A 22,978-nucleotide genomic window follows, 5' to 3' on the forward strand; every position below is an offset into this window, starting at 1 on the left:
GTCAGATAATTGTGAGAATAACTTCCAGAAATTGAAGCGATGGTTGATTACTACTCCGGTGTTTAGTCTTCCTTCGGAGGGAAGGAAGTTTGTGGTATATTATGACGCATCAAGATTGGGATTGGGATGTGTGTTGATGCAGAATGACAAGGTTATTGCTTATGCGTCATGGCAGCTGAAGGAGTATTAGTAGTGGTATCCTACCCATGATCTAGAGTTGGCAGTGTTTGTATTCGCACTGAATGTTTGGAGACATTACCTGTATGGGGAGAAGTGCGAAATATACACTGAACATAAGAGCTTGAAGTATTTCTTCACCCAGAAGGATTTTAATATGAGGAAGCGGAATTGGCTAGAGTTGGTGAAGGACTATGATTGTGATATACTTTACCACCCAGCGAGAGCCAATGTGGTGGCGGATGCATTGAGTCATAAGGGCTCATGGCAGTTATTTAGCTCTGTGCAGATATCGAAGGAGTAGGCAGAGGAGATGGCTGGAGCGAGGATAGAGCTTGTGGTGGGCCAGTTGGCCAATATCACTTTACAGTCGACCCTTTTGGAGAGGGTAAGAGATTGTTGATACACATTTGCAGGAGGTTAGAGGGAATGATCTAGATGGAGCGGCTAAGGACTATTCCATTTCAGAGACTGGTTTGCTACAGTATAAGGGTTAGATTTGTGTCCCGATAGATATAGGTATTAGACGAGAGATACTGGATGAATCCCATACTACACTGTACTCACTCCATCCATGCACCACGAAGATGTATCAATATTTATGGATGTGAGTATTGTGGTCTGGGATGAAAAAGGATGTAGTGGGGTACATGGCCAAATGTTTGACCTGTCAGCATGTGAAGGCTGAGCATCAGCGACCAACGGGGTTGCTACAGCCTTTGGGTATTCCCGAATGGAAGTGCGAGGACATTACTATGGATTAGTTTTACCCAAGACAGCGGGGCTACATGTCTCGATGTGGGTGATAGTAGACAATTACACCAAGTCAGCTCACTTTCTACCAGTAAAGACAACCTATACGGTGGATCAGTACGCGGAGCTGTACGTGAGGGAGATTGTATGTCTTCATGGGGTTCCTAAGTCTATAGTATCAGATCAGGATCCCATTTTTACCTCCAAGTTTTGGGGTAGTATGCAGAAGGCTATGGCGACTCAGTTGAAGTTCAGTACGGCATTTCATCCTCAGACTGATGGACAGTCTGAGAGGATGATTCAGGTAATGGAAGACATGCTCAGGGCGTGTGTGATAGACTTTGAGGTGTCTTGGGGTAAGTATCTCCTGTTGATTGAGTTCTCATATAACAACAGTTATCAATCAACAATTGGAGTGGCTCCATATGAGAAGTTATATGGAAGAAGGTGTAGAGCGCCCATTCATTGGGATGAGATGGGTGAGAGGAAGCATTTGAGACCGGAGATGGTACAGAAGACTAATGAGGCTATTGAGAAAATCTGAGCTCGAATGCTCGCTTCGCAGAGAAGACAGAAAAGCTACACTGATGCGTAGGGACGTGGAGTTATGGGTTTGGAACCACGTGTTTCTGCGAGTTTCACCATTGTGAGGGGTGAGAAGGTTTGGGAAAAAGGGCAAGTTGAGCCCTAAATTCATAGGACCTTTTTAGATCCATGAAAGGATCGGGCAGGTGGCTTATAGATTGGCACTGCCACCATCGATATTAGGAGTTCATGACGTATTTCACATTTCTATGCTTCAGAAGTACGTCTCAGATACGACTCATGACTTAAGGTATAAAGATTTGGAGTTGCAGAAAGATTTGTCATATGAGGAGCGACCGGTTCAGGTCCTAGAAAGGAAAGAAAAGGTTCTACGGAACAAGATGATTCCTCTAGTCAAATGTTAGGGAGGAATAGCAAGTTCAAAGAAGCAACTTGGGAGCTTGATTCGGCTGTAACGACCCCAAATTCGCTATTAAGGCTTAAGGGCCTGGAGTAGTGTGCCTGGAGGGCATAATGGGATTCTGTGTGTGACTTTTATGAATTTAATGCATGATTATGATTTAATGCACGTTATATGACTATTTGATTAATTGTGATGCATGACTATGTGAATTAGTATGCATGTAGACCTGATTGAGCATATTTGTAATTTGGCCATGTTGGGCATGACTATGTTGATACCTGTGATCTATGACTCGAGATGATCCTAGAATGAGCGGGTTAGCGGAAAGTCAAAGCGGGAACCTGTACCCGGCTTGGGTTAAGCCTGGGGAGTTTAATTGAGAATTTGGGAATATAATTGATGATTAATCAGGTATTGTGTAGCGAGCGGGAATTATTAGGAACACTTGAGGAATTAGTGGGAATTTGGGTAATATGACTAAAATGCCCCTTTATGGACATAAAGGTTTAGAATTTGTAAGGGAGGGCATTTTGGTCATTAGGCTTGTAAGAGATAAATTAAAGAAGGGCTTTATACTTAGTGGATTTAGTAGAGAAAAGTTATAGGCTGAAAAGAAAGAAAGAAAGAAGAGAAAAGAAAAGAGAGGGAAAGCTGAAGGGTTTTGCCCAAGAACGGTTTGTGGCTCTCCCAACCTAATTCCTTCATTTTTCTTGGAGTCAAGCTCAGTGGAGAGCTAGGGTAGGCTGAGCATCAAGGATCCTAAGCTAGGCTTGAGGATTGGCAAGGGGTTAGCAAGATCACATTTGAATTTGAGGTAAGTTCTTGGGGATTTTCTGTTTTAGGGCTTGACTGGTTTTGAGTTGTGTTTTGAGCTGAATGGATGGGGTTTTTGGGGAAAACAGGTCAAGGTTGTGAAGGTGCAAGCCAAGGAGGTCTAGGGTTCGATTCAAGGTCAAAATTCTACCCACGGTATGATTTCTAAGACCCTATCCTTGTTGTTTGAGTGATTTTCTGGTTTTTGGGTTCATTGTGTTAGATTTTGAGTTGTGGGTTGCTTGAGCTTAGGATTGAGTTCATGGGGTGCTTGGGATGAGTGTGAGGTGTGGTTGTGTGTGTTTTTGGGTTTGTAAAAGGTTTGGGCAAGATTGGTGTTGAAATGGGAGAAGAAAATCGCAAAATGCGATTTTGGGTTTGGTTTGGCTGTAACTAGCGCTACAGCGCTAGTCAGGGGGCACTGTAGCGCTAGCCCCTGTTCTGGTGGGGTGGTTCTGCTTGTAGCGCTACAGCTCCCTCTTTTGAGCGCTGTAGCGCTGCACTGTTCACAGAGGGGATTTTTGGGCTTTTGTGAAGGGATTTTGACCTAGGGTTCGGGGCTTGATTCCGCCACTTTGTTTTGGGGATCTAGGACTTCCCAGGGGCTCGGGATTAGTCCCAAGGCTAGGTTTTGGACTTGAGGATTGGTGATGATTTTGACTTGTGGATTTTTCTTAGGTAAGCGCTAGGGCTCGGGTAAGATCGTGCTCATGGAGTCAGGTTGATCAAGGCTACTGAATCTAAAGGTAAGAAAACCGTAACACCCGAGACTAGGGCATGGCCCCACTGTGTGATTGCAGAGCATGGCCCTACATTGTATTATGTGCAAATGTTTAACCTTAAATGAATCATGATGTGTGTGAACGATTATTTCGAATGTACTATATGTGTGATTATAATGAAATGAACGGCAAGGGCCGAGTGCGGCGTAGGCCGGGTACGGCCGTGGGGCCGAAAGTAACACTCAGCACATGGGATGCTTATAGTCAGGGTGGGACCCAAGGGATACATGAGTTATCCTCGCGGTGAGAACCGAAACCCCAGGCTTTGGTAAGGCCTCTCGGGCGGCATGGCCGTACTTATTTATTATGATGGTTTTCCTATTTATCAGTGAATTACGCCAGCTATATGATTTGCATATGTTATGTACTATTTGGGTTTTCTTCCTGGGCTTCGGCTCACGGGTGCTCCGTGTGGCAGGTAAAAGCAAGGAGTCAGTCAACCGGCCATGAGTATGGAGAGCGTGGGGGTGGCGCGTACATGTTCGGCCTGCCCGACTGCTTTGGTTGGGGGCATTTTGTAAATGGCTGTATTAATCCATTCTTTTGATAGTTAACCTGGTGTAAATCTATTTTTGAGTTGTAAATATTTTGTAAACCTTATTTTGGGATCCCAGATGTTTTATACTTAACGTTTTCAATGAAGTTAAACATTTTAAAGGAGTACAGCCTTAAATTCTTATTTATCCACACTTTTGGTTTTAGAAACCACTTAGAGTCAGTCAAAAGCACGATTTCTATTTTAAACTCACTAAGTAACGGCTCTAAGGTAGTAGGGCGTTACAACTTGGTATCAGAGCGAGCCAAGGTTTATTGGTTCTGGAGATTGACCGAACATGTACGCACGCTGCCATTGAAAAGCTCGACTCATGGTTGATTGGTATGGTAGATTGATATATTCATGAATATGTGTTTAATGCTTTGTGTGCTTGCCTAGATTGTTATGAGCATGATGATTGTGATAACATATGCATGATGCTAGGGCAAGGCCCGTTGTATGCTGTATGATATTTGCATGTCATTTTGGTCGATTGATCATGGTTGTTGTTGAGATTGAGAGGTGGGAATTGGACCTTGTTATCATGCCTAATGAGCGGTGTCACTGATTGCAGGCGTTTAGTTCTAATGCCTCGCCAATCATCGAGACTCCGCGGCATTCAGGCCGAGGATGATAACCAGGGGCTGGACCCTCCACCTGCTCCTCAGAACTGGCAGCAGATTTTAGCCGAGATGGATGCTAGGTTGAAGAAAACAGAGGAAGAGCTTAGTCAGTTGAGGCTACCAGCTCCGGTTCAACCTGTGACTGAGAGCAGGTTGGAACCCCTGTATGAAAGATTTAGAAAGCAGCAACCTCCTACCTTTGAGGGCGGAACAGACCCACTGCAGGCTGAGCAGTGGATGAGTACAATGTCTGTGTTCCTGGACTTCATGAGGGTTGAAGGAAGGGATAGGGTTGATTGTGCCAGTTATATGCTTAGAAATGATGCACGAATTTGGTGGGAGGTAGTAGGGCAGCGAAGGGATACTGCAACTATGACTTGGGAAGAATTCAAGAGCATTTTCAACGAGAAATACTACAGCGTAGCCGTTCGAGCTGCGAAGGCGGATGAGTTCAACAACCTGACTCAGGGCAGGTTATCTGTCACTGAGTACGCCCTGGTATTTGACAGATTGGCGAAGTTTGCGCCAGAGTTAGTGCCGACTGATGCGGCCAGAAGGGACAGGTTTATACGGGGATTAAATGTAATGATCGCCCGTGACGTGAGTATTACAATGGCTCCAGAGACTACCTATGCGCAAGTGGTAGACAAAGCCCTCACTGCTGAGAGGGCTGAGGATCAGATCTGGAAAGATAGCGCTGCTAGGCGCGATACCAGGAGGGTAGTGCCTTCTTCTTCTGGGCCTAGTCGGGGCAGTGGCCCCAGTGAGCAGAAGAGGAGAGTACCAGACTCATTTACTCCCTATGGTTCTGACAGGAGGGTTCGCGGTTCTGTGGGTGGCCGCCAGGGCGGAAATGACAACTGGAGGGGCTCTCCATTGTGTCCTCGATGCAGGCGACGGCATCAGGGCGAGTGCCGGTCCAGGGCATGCTTTGTTTGTGGAGGCACCAGTCACTTGAAGAAAGATTGCCCGCAGGCTAAGAAGGAGGATCCAAGGCAGGGTGACAGCCTCGCTCCTGCTAGGGTTTTCACCTTGACTCAGACTGAGGCAAAGGCCAGTCCATCAGTGGTCACATGTCAGATTTTTAGCGCTGGATCCTTGTTTACCGCATTGATTGATTCTGGTGCTATGCACTCATTTGTTTCTGCTAGGGTGATTGATCAGCTGTGTAGACCTAGTATTTTGTATACTAGGGGTTCTCAGACTATATTGCCTACAGGAGAACTGGTAGTCTCTAGGAGGTGGGTTAGAGCATTACCAGTAGTAGTAGACGGTAGAGAATTGTTTGTTGACCTGATTGAGCTAGATATGGACGATTTTGATATAATACTAGGAATGGATTGGTTGATGCGGTATGGTGCAACAATTGATTGTAGGTGACGAATGGTGACCTTTGAATCGGAAGGCGAGGCACCCTTTGTGTTTGTGGGGACGGTGAATGGACCACGGGTGCCTCTGATCTCAGCACTAAAGGCTAGAGAGCTGATGCAGGAGGGTTGCATAGGATTCCTAGCGAGTATAGTAGATTCCTCCAAGGTGGCGACAGTGGGACCGAATGAAACTAGAGTGGTCTGTGAGTTTCCAGACTTGTTTCCATCAGATCTGCCGGGATTGCCGCCGCAGCGGGAGATTGAGTTCGGCATAGAGTTAGCTCCGGGAGCAGAGCCAGTATCCAAGGCACCTTACAGAATGGCTCCGGCAGAATTAAAGGAATTGAAGATTCAGTTGCAGGAACTACTTGATTTGGGGTTTGTCAGACCAAGTTTCTCGTCGTGGGGTGCTCCAGTATTATTTGTTAAGAAAAAGGATGGATCGCTCCGGATATGCATAGACTACAGGGAGTTCAATAAGCTGACCATCAAGAACAAGTATCCGTACTTATTTATTATGATGGTTTTCCTATTTATCAGTGAATTACGCCAGCTATATGATTTGCATATGTTATGTACTATTTGGGTTTTCTTCCTGGGCTTCGGCTCACGGGTGCTCCGTGTGGCAGGTAAAAGCAAGGAGTCAGTCAACCGGCCATGAGTATGGAGAGCGTGGGGGCGGCGCGTACATGTTCGGCCTGCCCGACTGCTTTGGTTGGGGGCATTTTGTAAATGGCTGTATTAATCCATTCTTTTGATAGTTAACCTGGTGTAAATCTATTTTTGAGTTGTAAATATTTTGTAAACCTTATTTTGGGATCCCAGATGTTTTATACTTAACGTTTTCAATGAAGTTAAACATTTTAAAGGAGTACAGCCTTAAATTCTTATTTATCCACACTTTTGGTTTTAGAAACCACTTAGAGTCAGTCAAAAGCACGATTTCTATTTTAAACTCACTAAGTAACGACTCTAAGGTAGTAGGGCGTTACATCGACTATGTGGGATTAGTATCCCAAGTTATTCAGGTAAATTTTGAGGACGAAATTCTCAGTAGGAGAGGATAGTTGTAACAACCCAAAATTGCTAATAGGGTTTAGAACCTTGATTAGCGTGCCAGGAGGGCATAATTGGTTTATATATATGTTTAATTGGTTAAATGTGTGACTATGTGGCAGGCATGATTAATATGATTATGTGAGTATATTATATGCATGTTTATGACTATTAAATATGCATGCGGGCCCTCTACTGTTCATAAGGGTATACTTATAATTCTGGCCCGTTAAGGGCTTAAATGCGATTATATGTGATAAATGGTTGAGACCACATTATTATGTGGATATATTTGGAAAATGGCTTGAGACACTCCTAGTAAGCGGATTAGCAAAATAGTCACAGCGGGGTTTTAATACTCGGCTCGGGGGGAGCCAGGGGGTATTTTGGGAATTTAGAGAATATTTTGGGAATTATTAGAAATTAAATAAGTGTTTGGTAATTAATTGGACATGACGGGTTTAATTGGATAATAGTAGGAACACTTGAGGAATTAGCGGGAATCGAGGGAAATGACCATACTACCCTTATGAGCAATAAGGAGCTGAATAATTCTAAGCGGCAATATAGTCTTTTTAGGGGTTAAAGGATATACTTTGTGGGATTCTAGACTTAGCCAGAAACCACCTGACAACTCTCAATTCCCATTCACTCTCTGTCTCACGTTTTTTCTCAAGAAGCCTATGGGGGAAATTTCTGAATTTTGAAAGAGAAGCTAAGGGAACAAGCTTGGAATTGGAGCTGAGTTTGGCAGGGTTAAACTAAGGAATTAAGTTGAAAGAAAGCAGATGATAGTTGGAGAAACTCAAGGTGTAACTAAGGTTATCGCTAAGGCTTAGGACTGAGGATCGTTCTCGGGACCATCACCCTTTTTTAACTAGTACTAACATACTTGTATCCTCCGCTCGGGATTTGAAGGAAGAAAACTGCACCCTTGTGTGATTGAGAATGGGACTGAGGTTCCCAATAATTGAATGCTTATACTGTGTTTGTAAGATTGATGTGATATACGAGAATGAACAGCCTAAGAGAGTCAGGGCTAATGATTAGCACAATGGACGCAGCTCGGCCATTGTGAACCGGGGTCAACTAAATAAACAATGGACTCGGCCTAAGCGAGCCGAAGTCAGCTGAGTAAACAGAGGGCTCGGCCTAAGGGCACCAACCCTGAACACCTTTTTTATTGGTTTTGATATATTATTGAAAGTACATGTTTATTGTTGTTACCTTGATGCTTTTAATTCATCGAATTTCTGTTTAACTATTTAAAGATTGGTTAGATGCTACCACTGTTTATGTGTTTGTTGTTTATGGTTTTTTTTTGCTCGGCCTTGGCTCACGGGTGCTACGTGGTGCAAGTAAAGGGAAAGGGAAATTGGACCAACCATGAGTTGGAGAGCTCTGGGGGCGAGGTGTACATTGTCAGCTGTTCGTCTGCCACGACCGAGGGAAAGTATAAGGACAGAGCCTTAAAATTTGTATTTTGCCATTAGAGTGGCTACTAGTTGTATAAAACTTTTTAGAGTTGTAAATTGTCTTTTAAACCCTGTTTTTGGGATCCCATGTACCAAACGTCTATTTTAATGAAAATTAACTATTTATGATCAAAATCCTTTTAACCCTAACCAGATAATTGACTTTAGGAACATATTATTGTTCAAACAACTTGATTAGCAAGTCTTGCAGTATTTTAAAATACGTAGTGTAACGGTCTTGGTTATCCAGGGCGTTACACATGTGGTATTTCCTCTCTATATGCTTTTCTCTTTTTTTACTTCGAGGTTCTTTCGAATTCTCTTTAGCCTCATTATTGTCACGGTACAATATGAGTGGTTTATCCATTCCTGCAATAACACTAAGATTAGTGTAGAACTTCTTCAGCTAGACTTTTTTCTTAGCCGCCTCAGAAACAGCTATGTAAACATCCTCGATGGTGGAGTATGAAATGATAGGCTGCTTAACGCTTCTCCAAATCACAACTTCACCCCCAAGAGTAAACACCGTTCCAAAAGTTAACTTCGTGTCATCTACATCCGTCTGAAAATTAGAATCAGTGTTTCCTATCGGTTCCAGTGAACCACCTGAATAAACTAGCATATAATCCTTTATCCTTCAAAGATACTTCAGTATGTGCGTGACCGCTACCCAATGTTCTCTACCAGGATTTGAATGGTACCTACTTACAACTCCCACTGCATGGCATATGTCTGGCCTAGTGCATAGCATAGCATACATAAGACTTCCAACTACAAATGCATAGGGAATCTGTTTCATCTCTTCTTCCTCTTGAGGATTTTGTGGAGACTTCTTCTTAGAAAGATGAACTCCATGTTGGGATGACAATAGTCCCTTCTTCGAGTTTGCCATAGAGAAACGTTTAAGTACCTTATTTATGTACGTTGCTTAAGATAGTGCCAACATCTTGTTCTTCCTATCATAAATGATCTAGATACCGAGAACATAACTAGCTTCACCCAAATCTTTTATCTGAAATTTTTTCCCGAGCTTATTCTTTATGTTTGGTTATATCTTGACATTGTTGCCAATGAGCAAGATATCAACTACATAAAGTACAAAGAACTCCATCATGTCATTTTTCCCTTAGTTTGAAAACACATGGTTCATTGACATTCTGCTCAAAACCATAGGTCTTAATTATTTCATTGACACATGGAGCATGAAGCTTGTTTAAGTCCATAAATGGACCTATTGAGCTTGCCAACTTTCTTTTCCTGTCCAGCTACAACAAACCCTTTTGGTTGATCTTTCTAAATGGTCTCATCAAGAAAGCCATTGAGAAATGTTGTCTTAACATCCATTTTCCAAATCTCATAATCAAGAGTTGCGGCTATGGATAAGAGTATGCGAATGGATTTTAACATGGCCACTGGAGAGAAAATTTCTTCATAGTCAACTCCCTCTCTTGGGTATAACCATTTTCCACCTTTCCATCAGCTCCTCTCGTTTTCTTGTAGGTCCACATGCATCCAATGGGCCTAAAATCCATCAGCGCTTCTACAAGATCCTAGACAGAGTTGGAGTATATGGACTTAATTTCCTTGTTCATGGCTTCGAGCCATAGATCCTTTTCAGAACTAACCATTGCCTTTTTAAAGGAAAATGGATCATCGTCACGAGTGTTGTTTACTACCATATTGGTTTCACCATCCATCCCATAGCATTTCGGATTCCGAGAAACCCTCCCACTACACCGTAACTATCTGACTTGGACCAGCTGTCTATTCTTCTTCCATGTTCTTATCTACTTGCATCGGTATGGGTTGAACATTTCCTCTTGATTGCATTTCTTCCAGCACTAATTTACTCCAAGGTTTGAAGCTTTCCATGTGGTCGTTTTATTGAAAATTAGAGTTTGTAAAAACAAACACTTTCTTGTCAACTGGACTATAAAACAAACCATTTCGAGTACTTTTAGGATATCCTACAAATAAGCAAACCTCAGTTCGAGATTATAGCTTTCCTTCCTTTATCCTTGGGACATGAGCAGGACACCTCTGAATTCTATAATGGTGTAAACTAGGTTCACGTCCATTCCATAATTCCATAGGCATTTTGGAGATAGCCTTAGACAATACAACATTTAAAATGTCATTAGCTGTCTGAATGGCATACCCCCAAAAAGACGTTGGTAGAGTGGAATAACTAATCATTGACCTAACCATTTCTAACAACGTTTGGTTCCGACACTCAACAACACCATTTTTTTGCGGAGTCCCTGGGCAGAAAGTTGAGACAAATTCCCAAACTCTGTAAGATGATCTTGGAACTGATTTTATAAGTTTAACCTATAGTTTAAGAATATCAATTATAACATAAGGTTTGATTAAGATAGCTGATTATAAAGATTTCATTTATTATACTATAAGGTTTAGATAGAACTAATAAGATCATGTCACTTGTCATAACCATGAATATTAGGGAATTAAGTATTTTTGATGAATAGTTTTAATAAAAGAAAGATCTAGAAGCTCTAGAACCTTCCAGCAGCTTTAAAATCGTATTATGACTCAGTCAAAGCTATTTATCCAATTCAAATTAAGCTGATAAAGTGCAATTACGTGTCTAGTATTTCAACGTATGTCGATATATCCCCACACTCGAGATACGAAAGACATGTCAACTTCGCACAAACAAAACCACGAGCACTCGGAAGATAGGGCCAGGCGATATATCGCCTAGGGTGGACGATATATAGGCCTTAGGGACACATTTTCAAACGTTGTAGAAACCGAGCTTGATTCATCCCTTAACCTCTTGACTTGCCTCTGAACGTATTTGACTGAGTTTTAAGCACCTGTTGAACGAATATTCAAATATTTTTCAATTAATATTCATTATTTTATTCAAGCTAAAATGAGATATTTTCACTCCTTGAACTCTATAAATAGGACCTAGTACCCAGCCATTTTTCTCATTCTTCAAGTTGTGTTCAGAGCCTTCAAGCTGCTAGGTTTAATATAGAGTGATACACTTGGGTTTGGGATAAAAGCTTTATCATCTTAAGCTTTATAAACACTTGGGAAGTGATATACAGTGTGTTTTTAATATATAGGTATAGATCGGTTCTAGTACATCCAAAGGTATTCTTATTCTTAAGTACATTTCTAGATGGTTCTTAGTTTTCTTTAGTTTTCTTTACTCAAATCCTAAATTGTTGTTTTCGATTCTTGGTTAGGTATTTAACTTCTTTGAACTTAAGATTTATTTTCGGTAAGCTTCTTCTTGGTGGTTTAGTTCTCTTCTTTATCATCTCTTTTCATTAGAAATACTCACCATTCTTATTGTTGGTTTTAGGAGTATTCCAAATCTCGTCATTGTTCAGATATATCCCGGTGTTGGCAAGGAAAATAGGATAGTTTATGTTTATATGATATGCTATGCTTATGATATGCTATGCTTATGTTATGCTATCTTATGTTATGTTCACATTATGTTTATAGTCCTTGGGCACATGACTTGTCTAGATAGCAAGCCCCACAAATTTATGGGCATATGACTTGCTTGGCTAACAATCCCCACAAATCTATGGGCCTATGACTTGCTTAGTTAACAAGCCCCAAGAAGTATGATGGCCATTGTAGTCTTATAGGATATATGTTTTATAGTATATGTTTATGATATAGCCTTATGTATATGCTTATATGTGTTAGTACATTTTCCTTGCTGGGCATTAGGTTCACTCCTTTATTTTTTTATGTGATGCAGGAAAATTGATATGGTAGCGGAAGGATTCTTGGTAGCTTGGCTTGTGTATTAATGAGGAAGGGATTCGATGGACTGCGTGACAATTCTACGACGAAGTTATTTTATTTAGTGTCTTTAAATTATGTTTTTATGTATTTTTCGCATTTATTTTTGTAAACAACTTCATTTAATTTAAAGTTATGTTTTATTTTAAAACAATGGGATCCCATACCGCTCATTTATGTATGTCAGTATTTACTTTGGAGATTTTAATAAAGTTATGAATATTCCTTATGTATGTTTTCTCAAAAATAGTGGCTATGTCTAATAGTTTTAATGGTCCAAGGTCTTAGAAATAGTTGGGTCACTACTGTTGGTATCAGAGCAACGGTTCATCTGCATGAAGTTCTCCTTGATACACACACTCAAGCTCTAAATCTAACCGCCAATGTAAGTGTTTATGTTATAGTTATTATGTTTATATGTATAGCTAACGTTTTAGTCTTTACGTTTTTAGTTAAGGATGAATGGAGCCTTGACCTATGAGGATATCCGAGCCATTAAGGCCTTGAAAAGAATTAGAGATCCAAGAAATACAGTAGGTTTGTTAGAAAGAATCACTCGGAGATTACTCTTATTCCACCATGAGATAGGTCACCTCCAAACAACTAAGCAAATCATGATGAGAGCAACTAAGCAATATGTTTTAGTGATTAGACTTTTAATGATTATCCTATTGTAATTGCAGCTTTAGAAGAAATATGGGAGACTATAGATGATGAAGATGAATTACCAATAGCTATGAGATATTATTTACTCATCCTTAGGTTCACCTCTAAGGTGGAATTCCAATTCTCAAATGAGCAAAAAAAAATATATATAATCTTTACGAATCTTCCAAGAGGGAATTTTGAGGCTCACAAAATGATGAAGATGAGGAGATAGATGATGATATGTTAGATGAAGGGTTAGATATAGAAGATCCTGATTTTTAGATTAGATTAGTTTATTTATTTATTTTATTTATTATCTTTGCATTTATGATTGTACTTAGTGAAAACTGTTTTTCCAAATAAATATCATTGCTATTTTGATGACATGTATGAGTTTGATTTTTTTTACAATCATAATAAATAATGACCAAGTTCGGTGAGGGTGGATACAAATCAATGGACCGGGTTCTATATTGAGAGTTAGGGGGCCATAGTAGTGGGAACGATTTTACTGATCTCAGCCCTCCCTCAATATGGTTAACTTTGGAACAACAATGAGTTTCGAGCCTGAGAATTAAGTCACATAGGATGATTAGAAATACACATAGAAAATAATAAAGATGGCTTATTTTTCTAAGTATAGAAACACACCCTAATTATAAAGAAGGCTTATATAACTTTTTCATAAGAAGTCATAATTAATAGGTCTGAGTTATGTTTGCTTAGATTAAGTTTTTGCCTTAGAACCTATTAGGGTAAGTTCTATCATGTTCGAATGCCAATGCCTCCAACGTCACTCCTTAGACTTATGAAGCCCCTCCAGCTCGAAGAAGGGGAAGGCGTGCAACCAATGCTACTGCTAATGCAAGTGCGATGCCGCCGCCGGTTGACAACACCGTAGAAATTGCCAGGCTACGACAGCAAGTTGTTGAATTATTGCAGCAACAGTGACAATAGGCTCAGACTCAAACTCAGCCTCTACCTCAGCCGCAATCACAGTCTCAACAAATGGCTCCAACACCCCATCAAGTTGGTCCTTATGGGGGATGGCCAATGGCGAACTATGCACCATACTCAGCTCAGCACATGGAGCCAACCTACATGCGATTTCGTAAGCAACACGCTCCAAACTGTGAAGGGACAACCGACCCCTTCGAGGCGGAAGAATGGCTCAGAAATGTGGAGTCGATCCTAGCGCACATGAATCTCGACAACGCGGACAGCATATCTTGTGTCTCCTCTCTACTAAAGAAGGATGCTAGAATATGGTGGGACTTAGTTCAGCAGACTCACGATGTCGTCACCATGACTTGGACCAGATTTGTGGAGCTGTTCATCAAAAAGTACTACAACTCAGCTGTCATTGCTACAAAAGTCGAGGAGTTTGCTGGTCTGAAGCAAGGGAACTTATCAGTAGCAGAGTATGCTCGGTAGTTTGACCAACTAGCCAAATTTGCGCCAAAGATGGTTCCAACTGACTTTCTGAGGGTTATCAAGTTCGTCAGAGGACTTAGACCAAAGATTGAGTTAGGGGTTAAGCTAGCAAACCCGGGAAATACTACTTATGCTGATGTTCTAGAAATGGTTATTGATGTAGAAAGGCTTCAGGCGAATGTTAGTAAAGACGAGGCCAGTAAGCCTGAGCCTAAACAGCAAAGTCAACCTCAGAATGGTCGGAACAACAACCATCAGTCCAGCAACAATAATGTTCAGAAGAGACGACATCCTGACAATAAGCAGTTCGATAGCGATAAAAGGGCACAGACGAACAACGGAAGTAATAGGCCGGGTTATGTAGAATACCCGCATTGTGCTAAGTCTCGAAATAAACATCTTGGTGAATGTCATACAAATACCAAGGGATGCTACAATTATGGTCAGGAAGGACACCGGAAGAGAAAATGTCCCTAGCTTAAGACAGAGGAGAAAAGGGACAACAAGATGGTTCCTGCCAAGGTCTTTGCCTTAACCCAAGGAGAAGCTGACACTAGCAATAAAGTTTTCACATGTCAGATTCCTATCCTCGATAGTATATGTTGTAGTATTTTTTGATTCGGGAGCAACATACTCGTATATCTCGTTAGGAATGATAGAGAAATTAGACAAACCTTGTAGACCTAGGTTTGTGACATAGTTGCCTTCGGGTGAAGTAGTCCTATCATCACGGATAGTGCGGGGCGTACTGATCAAAATTGAGGACGTAGAACTAGAAGGAGACCTGATAGGGTTAGAGATCAAAGACATCGACGTAATACTGGGCATGGATTGGCTAGGAAGACATGGCGCAACCATCGATTGCAGACGTAAGCAAGTGATGTTCAAGACTCTTGATAGTCAGAGACTATGCTTTATGGGAAAGGTTTCAGGGTTATGCACACCGCTTATTTCATTTCTCAAAGCTCAGAGGATGATAGAAAAAGGATGTCACGCATTTTTAGCCAGCATCACGGATGTGGTAAAGGAAAAACCACTAAAAGTTTGAGACGTCCGCATTGTGAAAGAATTCCCAGAAGTATTTCCTGATGACTTACAGGGTTGCAGCTAACTCAGGAAATTGACTTCACAATCAAACTAGTACCAGGCACCAGGCTTATCTCCAAGGCACCATACCGGATGGCACCTACCGAACTCAAGGAGTTAAATACGCAGCTACAAGAACTCTTACACTTGGGATTCATTAGACCGAGCCATTCTCCATGGGAAGCACCAGATCTATTTGTGAAGAAAAAGGACGGAAGCATGCTGCTGTGCATAGATTACCGCGAGCTGAATAAGGTAACGATTAAGAATAAGTACCTACTACCCCAAATTGACGACTTGTTTGATCAACTCTGAGGTGCGACCGTGTTCTCAAAGATTGATTTATAGTCCGAGTATCATCAGCTCAAGGTACGGGAAGAGAATATTCCTAAGACAGCTTTTGTAACGACCCCAAATTCGCTAATGAGGCTTAAGGGCCTTGATTAGTGTGCCGGGAGGGCATTATTGGGTTAAATGTGATTTGAATGATTTTATAGATTTTAATGCATAATTATATGATTAATAATGCTTGTATGACTATATTGATGTTAATGTGATATATATATGATATTTGTGAGAACCACATTATTATGTGGGTAGGTTTGCGGAGCACGACTCGAGGCGATCCTAGGTCTAGATAGCGGGAAAAGTCACAACGGGGCTTAATAGTTGACTTTGGATAAGTTAGGGGTGTTTTAGGTATCGGGTAGTTATTTAAACTATCGAGTTATAAAAATAAATATATGGAGATATATTTGAGGTTAGGAAGTCTAGGCGGGAATATTGGGGAATTTTACCGTTTTGCCTTCAGGGGCGGTTTCGGCACCCCGAGCCTCGGGATTGACTTAAACGGGATAAGGTTAGGCTAAAGTTTAAGGAAAACAGTAGAAAGAAATAAACCAACTTTTTTTTTCCTTCTCAGTTCATTTCTCTCTCTCAAGGAAACTAAGAAGAAAACACAAGGAACACTGAGAAATTTTAGAGAAATTGTTGGAATTTGAGCTGGGACTTCAGAAGAATTCAGAGGGGAAATTAGAGGCTAGCTCAAGGATTATCCAGGGAACATTTAATCAAGGCTAAGGTAAGAATTAAACTGTGTTTTGAAGTTAGAAATCTTGAGCTTTTGGCTGAGTAATGAGATGATTGTGATATTGATGTTTAAGGTTGAATTGGAGCTGGAAAACATGGGAATTAACAGGGATTATGCTTAGAAAGGAGTTCATCTGGAGAGGTAAGTTATAATTCATGATTTAGAGGCTTAAATTCGAGTTTTGCATGGCTTGTTTTAGTGTTTGAAGTTCTTGAGTTTCAGAAATTGAAGATGGGATTTCCATGAGTTTTAGGTTGAGTTTTCAATTGAATTATGTTGTTTAAGTCACTCTAAAAGTGTTGGGATTAATTGGTTTTGAATTAGGAAGCTTTGGGGTGATTTTGGGTAAGGTTTTAAGCTTGGAATGGAGGGATTTTTGGGTTCGAAGGGAAGGGTCGCGGCTCTGTTCTAGAGCGCTGCGGCCCTAGGATGAAGATGAGCTAGGAGGGCTCGGCCAAGGGTGAGCGCCGCGGCGCCCAAAGCAAGGTTCACAGCACATGTCTTCTTTCAGGCATGCCCTTGGTTCTGTTTTGAGGTCAGGGTCGCGGCTAGGTTTCAAGGGCCGCATCCCTTAGATGCATACTTGAATATTTAGGGTTTTTAAGCATGGGAATCGAGCCTAGTGTGCTCGGGATCTATTTCACCACCGTGCTTAGTGGGATTTGATTTCCCGGAAGTTAGTTTGTACCCGAAAACCTATATTTGGATATTAATGGAACCCAATACCTTGGTTGTGAGTAGGTGATAAAAGCTAGGGCTCGGGAACGGATCGTGGTTGAGGAGCGTTGCGCGTAGTCAGTAACCGCAAAGATCAAAGGTAAGAAAACTGCACCTGGATGTATATCTGTAATGGGACTAAGGGTTCCCTATTGTGTATGCTTGAAAGGATGGTATTATTCCATGCAAGCTAATCAGTGAACCAACGGCCTAAGAGTGCCAAAGGTTACACTAGCGCAGAGAGCGCGGCTTGGCCACTGGTAGCCGAGGACAGCTTAATATGCACTGAGCTCGGTTTAAGCGGGCCAGAGTCAGTGGGATAAACAGAGGGTGCGGCCTAAGTTGTCGGCCCTGATTATTACGTGATATGAATGTTATAAGTGATTGATTGCGTCCTTGATTCTGAATATATGCTGAATGGTTAATGTGGATTATTTGATGAGAGTTCATGCTTAGTGAATTTACTATCTGTTATTATTGTTCGTGTTGCACATCATGTTTTCTTGCTGGGCCTTGGCTCACGGGTGCTACGTGGTGCAGGTAAAGGCAAGGGCTAACTTGATCAGCCTTGATTTGGAGAGCTTTGCAAGCAGAATGTACATGGCTAGCTGCTCAGCCACCATGGTTGAGGATTAGGCAGGGACGCGAGACCCAGAAATTGTTCATTTTTCCTTAGTATGGCTGACAGTTGTTTGTATTTTGGGAAGTCTGTAATCCAACTTTTAAAACTCTGTTTCTTTTGGGAACCCATGTAAATAACTGCTTAATTATATAAAGTTAAACTTTTGAGACCAAAACCTTTTTAACCTTAGCTCATACATGTTCAGTGACACGTTTTTAAATTAATGACTTGATTAGCAAGTCTTGCACCTTTATAAGTACACAGTGTAGCGGTCTTGGCTATCCAAGGCGTTACAGCTTTTAGAACTCTGTACGCCCTGGTTTTCCCGCGGGCTGATTAGCAAGCCGAGCTGTTGACTAATCGTAGTTATCTCATGAACTCCCCTAAGACCGGAGCTTCTGTCGTTAGCTCGAGGAAGCCCATAGGGCTCGCCTCTATTGTCCAAGACTGGAGCAGGCCCCCTGAAGGCTGAAGGTCGAGTCCAGTATGAAGCTCACGTTACGAGCTGGATATGGAGCTATGACCCCTTAAGAAGTAAACACACGCAAGGTAAACGTGCATATATCAAGCATCACGTGTCTGATATCCCCCTGACTTCTCGGACACGCAGCAGGAACGTGCGTGTTCAGACACCCACGGTGGGGTTGGGCCGTGCGGTCCATTACTTCCTTACCTATTGATTTGACCACACTTATGTGTCAGGTTTAGGAATTAATCATGAATGTCACAGAATTGATACGACAAGTAAGAAGGTCACGGAATGACCTCCCTACCAACTTCCAGGTGCCTTCTCCTATAAATATGGAGACCCTAGGAGTTGATAGGGGCTGGAAAAATAACCTCTTGTAAGAAATACTTTGTAACCAAATACTCAGTATAGATCAATAATATTGACTAGTGGAGTAGAAGGATTTTTAACCTTCGAACCACTTAAAAACCGTGTCTTGAGTCACCTCTTTTGTTCTCTAAGATCATATACCTATTTCGGTTCACATTTAGCACTAATCACTTTCTCTCCTTCTCTTAATTATCTGTTGGCGAAGAACCGCGTCAACAAACTCGTTATGGGTATTACGAGTTCTTAGTTATGTCTTTCGGTCTTACCAATGCTCCAGCCACGTTTATGGATTTAATGAATAGGGTCTCTAAGGACTACTTGGATAAATTTGTTGTAGTGTTCATCGATGATATCATGGTGTACTCAAAGGACGAAGTCGAGCACGAGAAACATTTAAGGTTGATCTTGTTACAACTAAAGGAGCGTCAAATTTACGCCAAGTTCAAGAAATGTGAATTTTAGCTTTCGCAAGTAGCATTTCTCGGCCATATTGTATCCAAGGATGGAGTTGCAGTAGACCCATCTAAAGTAAAGGTTGTGAAGGATTGGCCAAGACCAAAGAACGCGACAGAGGTAAGAAGTTTTTTGGGACTAGCAAGTTATTATTAGAGGTTCGTAGAGGGCTTTTCTAAGATAGCCACTCCGCTCACCAACCTGACCCGGAAACAGCAGAGGTTCAACTGGATTGATAAGTGTGAAGAGAGCTTCCAGTTGCTTAAAGATAAGCTGTGCTCAGCACCAGTACTTTTTGTACTAACACCCAATGAAAATTTTGTTTTCTTCAGGAACAAAGGGGCTATTGTTAAAGCAGGGGCAGTTCACAAAATGTTGAAGCTTATAGAATCTCTGAATTCTCTAAACCCATCAGTTTCAGAAGCTATAGTGGCAAATTTTATAGGCTTAAGCGCACTAGACTCTAACAAACCCATCATTGGATCTTCCGGTGCTATTCCTTTCTTAATAGAATCTCTCAAGGATTTCGAGAATACCAGTAGCCCACAAGCCAAGCATGTAACGACCCAAAATCGCTAATAAGGCTTAAGGGCCTTGATTAGCATGCCTGGAGGGCATAATGGGATTTATGTGTGATTTTATGAGTTAAATGCATGGTTATGATTTAAAGCATGTTATTTGGGTATTTGTTTATCTGAGATGCATGACTACGTATATTAGTATGCATGTAGGCCCGGATCGTGTTAGAAAGGGCGTAATTGTAATTTTGGCCATGTTGGGCATAACTGTATTAGTATGTGATAATTGTATTCTGTGAGTTGTACGACGTGAGTGTGGTTTTATTATTGTGATGCACGTGCCGAGACGGTCCTAGAGAGCTAGTTAACTCAAGAGTCACAACGGGATTTCTATACCCGACTCGGGAGGAGGCTAGGGGTACTTTGGGAATTTTATGGTTAAGTTGAGATTTAGCGGGTAATGGTTATTGGAGATTTAGTAACCTGGGTAACCATCAGTTACTGCTGAGAGTAACAAGTTTTAGAAAGAAAATGGTAGAAATGAAATAGAAAGGAAAGGACTTAAGTGTCCTTTGAGGTTTAGCTAAGGAAATTAGTAGGAAAGGGTAAAAGGGTCCTTTGGCAAGGGTTATAGGCAAGTTTCAGCTGGGATTTAAGGGGTTCGGTTTGGGCATTTGGGGTTATATGATGGCTTTGCTAAAAATAAAGAGAAGGAGAGTTAGGGCAATGAGAAGATGAAGAAGAAGAAGAGGAAAATGGGCTGAAGTGGGAGCTTAGGAGGTGAATCAAGGGAGCTTGTAGGGTGGATTCTCTACTTGAGGTATGGGTTTTATGAGCATTTAAGTTTGATTTCTGTTTTGAATTGTGAAATCTATAGCTTGAGTTAAGTTTTTAGTGTTTGAGTTTGGTGTTGCTGATTTTTGCAATCTAAGGGTGGATTGTTGGGTATGTTTGTGTTTTGAGCTTGAATCTAGTGCCTATAGGTTGTTAAGTTGTTCATATGAAGTTTTAAATTGATTTTGGGGCTTACGTGTGAGTTTGGGTTGAATTGGGTGTGTTTTGGATGATGAAATGCAGAGGAAAAACACAGTTTTTCTGGGTTCGCGAAGGAGCGCCGCGGCCCTGTTCTTGGGCGCCGCGGCGTGAAGCTGTTAGCAGTCAGGGGGCTTTCTGACTTCGCTGGGCGCCGCGGCGCTACGCCTTTTTCAGGATGGGAAATTTTGCATTTTTGGGCATTTGTTCCAGGGGCTCGGGGGATGTTTCCGATGGATTGTTTTAGGAATTTGGGAGTCCCGAGAGTGTGGGATTGGTCCCGGGAAGCGGTCTTTGATTTGATTAGTATTGAGGGATGTTTCTTGTGTGTTGTGACTAGGATGTTGGTGAGGCTCGTGCGAGAGGACCGTGCTCGCGGCTTTAGTGCATCAGGAGGCTCGGAATACAGGTAAGAAAACTATAACACCCGTAGGATAGGGCGTGGGCCCATAGTGTGATTGCGGGGCACGGCCCTATATTGCATGATGAGATGATTGTCGGGCATGGCCCTATATTGCATTACATGTTAGGGTGTAGGCTTACATGTATTGATAATTGTATGAATGTTGTTTGATTTATGCTATGTATGATTATAATGAAATGAACGGCAAGGGCCGAGTGCGGCGTAGGCCGGGTACGGCACTGGAGCCGGAAGTAACACCTAGCACATGGGATGCTTATGGTGAGGGTAGGACCCAGGGGATACGTGTGATATCCCTGCGGTGAGGACCGAGACCCCCAGGCTTCGGTAAGGCTTTGGGGGCGGCATGGCCGTGTTTGCTTAGTCTAATGGTTGACTTGTTTGTATGTGGATTATCTGTTATGATAAACTATATAAATTGCATATGTTATGTTCTGCATGAGTTTTCTTGCTGGGCTTCGGCTCACGGGTGCTCTGTGTTGCAGGTAAGGGCAATGTCTGAGTCAACCAACCATGAGTACGGAGAGCGTGAAGCGACGCGTACATGTTTGGCCTGCCCGGCTGCTTTGGCTGGAGGTTTATTCGAAAAATGGCTGTAATAATCTAGGATTTTTATGATTGATCAACTGTAAACTCATTTTAAGATGTAAATAGTTTTCAAACCTTATTTTGGGATCCCAAATGTTTAATACTAGAAGTTTTCATTGAATCAGCGCATTTTCAAAGATTACAGCCTTAAATTTTAATTAGTCACACTTTCGTAAGAAAACCTCGGTTAGCGAGTTCTTTGCACACTGTTTTGTCTTAAAACTCACTTAGTAACGGCTCTAAGGAAGTAGGGCGTTACAAAGCAAGACACTTTGAGAGCCCTGTACAATCTTTCAATCTTCCCATCAAATGTTTCATTTATTCTGGAAACTGATTTGATCCCATTTATGTTGAGCGCATTGGGAGACATGGAAGTGAGTGAGAGAATTCTTTCAATTCTGGGCAATGTGGTTTCAACCCCAGAAGGCCGGAAAGCAATTGGCGCTGTTCGGGATGCGTTCCCCATTTTGGTTGATGTGTTAAATTGGAATGACTCCCCAGCATGTCAAGAGAAGGCATCCTACATTTTGATGGTTTTGGCCCATAAAACTTATGGGTACAGGCAGGCCATGATCGAAGCCGGAATCGTTTCGGCTTTGCTTGAATTGACACTTTTGGGTTGTACATTGGCCCAAAAGAGGGCTTCTCGGATATTGGCATGTCTGAGAGTGGACAAAGGGAAGCAAGTTTCAGAGAGATTTTGTGGGAATTTGGGTGGTGCTACCGTGTCTGCACCAATTTGTGGCTCTTCATCCTCTTCGGCAAATCCGAATATGGGTTCTTCAAAGTGTTTGGAAGAGGAGGATATGATGAGCGAGGAGAAGAAAGCTGTGAAGCAGTTAGTTCAACAGAGGTTGCAAAATAACATGAGGAAGATAGTGAAGAGGGCCAATTTGCCACAAGATCTCGTTCCTATTCACTTCAAGTCACTCACAGCACGTTCAACTTCTAAGAGTTTGCCATTCTGAGGAGTTGAACCTGCTAATGTGGGGGAAGGTTTGAAGATTATCTGAAGTTAGTTTTCTTTTCATGTTCTTATTAATCAAGCTTCTGGTCTTTTCTACCTTTTTTGTTAGTGTATGAAATAGTTATCCTTGTTTATTATTTAAAGTTAATATAAATTATAGTTGTTATATTGTTATCTGAGTAGAAATTTTCTCATATGGGCAATTCCCATTTATGTTGTTTTCGGTGTCTGAGTGA

The 22,978-nt window shown here is 41.7% G+C and overlaps 2 protein-coding genes across 2 annotated transcripts; one reads left to right on the forward strand and one right to left on the reverse strand.

Annotated features, from left to right (window-relative positions):
* Positions 1–8,939: 8,939 nt before the first annotated feature.
* Positions 8,940–9,425, reverse strand: LOC133799791 (secreted RxLR effector protein 161-like). The gene is made up of 2 exons (XM_062237787.1): positions 9,239–9,425; positions 8,940–9,139 (listed from the first exon to the last, which is right to left on the reverse strand). Exons 1-2 carry the CDS (start codon positions 9,423–9,425, stop codon positions 8,940–8,942), a joined length of 387 nt encoding a protein of 128 aa, XP_062093771.1.
* Positions 9,426–13,849: 4,424 nt separating this feature from the next.
* LOC133799792 (U-box domain-containing protein 39-like) lies at positions 13,850–22,776 on the forward strand. The gene is made up of 3 exons (XM_062237788.1): positions 13,850–13,923; positions 19,549–19,774; positions 22,039–22,776. The coding sequence occupies exons 1-3, from the start codon at positions 13,850–13,852 to the stop codon at positions 22,741–22,743; spliced, it is 1,005 nt and encodes a 334-aa protein (XP_062093772.1). The 3' UTR covers positions 22,744–22,776.
* The last annotated feature ends 202 nt before the right edge of the window (positions 22,777–22,978 follow it).

Source organism: Humulus lupulus, chromosome 9 (assembly GCF_963169125.1).
Source record: "Humulus lupulus chromosome 9, drHumLupu1.1, whole genome shotgun sequence".
Lineage (NCBI taxonomy): Eukaryota > Viridiplantae > Streptophyta > Magnoliopsida > Rosales > Cannabaceae > Humulus > Humulus lupulus.

Coding starts and splice junctions, on each gene's coding strand:
- LOC133799792 (XM_062237788.1), top strand. CDS start 13,850: ATGCCGCCGCCGGTTGACAACACCGTAGAAATTGCCAGGCTACGACAG. Junction 13,924..19,548: donor GTTGAATTATTGCAGCAACA/GTGACAATAGGC, acceptor TGTTTTCTTCAG/GAACAAAGGGGCTATTGTTA. Junction 19,775..22,038: donor GTAGCCCACAAGCCAAGCAT/GTAACGACCCAA, acceptor GGCGTTACAAAG/CAAGACACTTTGAGAGCCCT.
- LOC133799791 (XM_062237787.1), bottom strand. CDS start 9,425: ATGGCAAACTCGAAGAAGGGACTATTGTCATCCCAACATGGAGTTCAT. Junction 9,140..9,238: donor CCATGCAGTGGGAGTTGTAA/GTAGGTACCATT, acceptor TAGTTTATTCAG/GTGGTTCACTGGAACCGATA.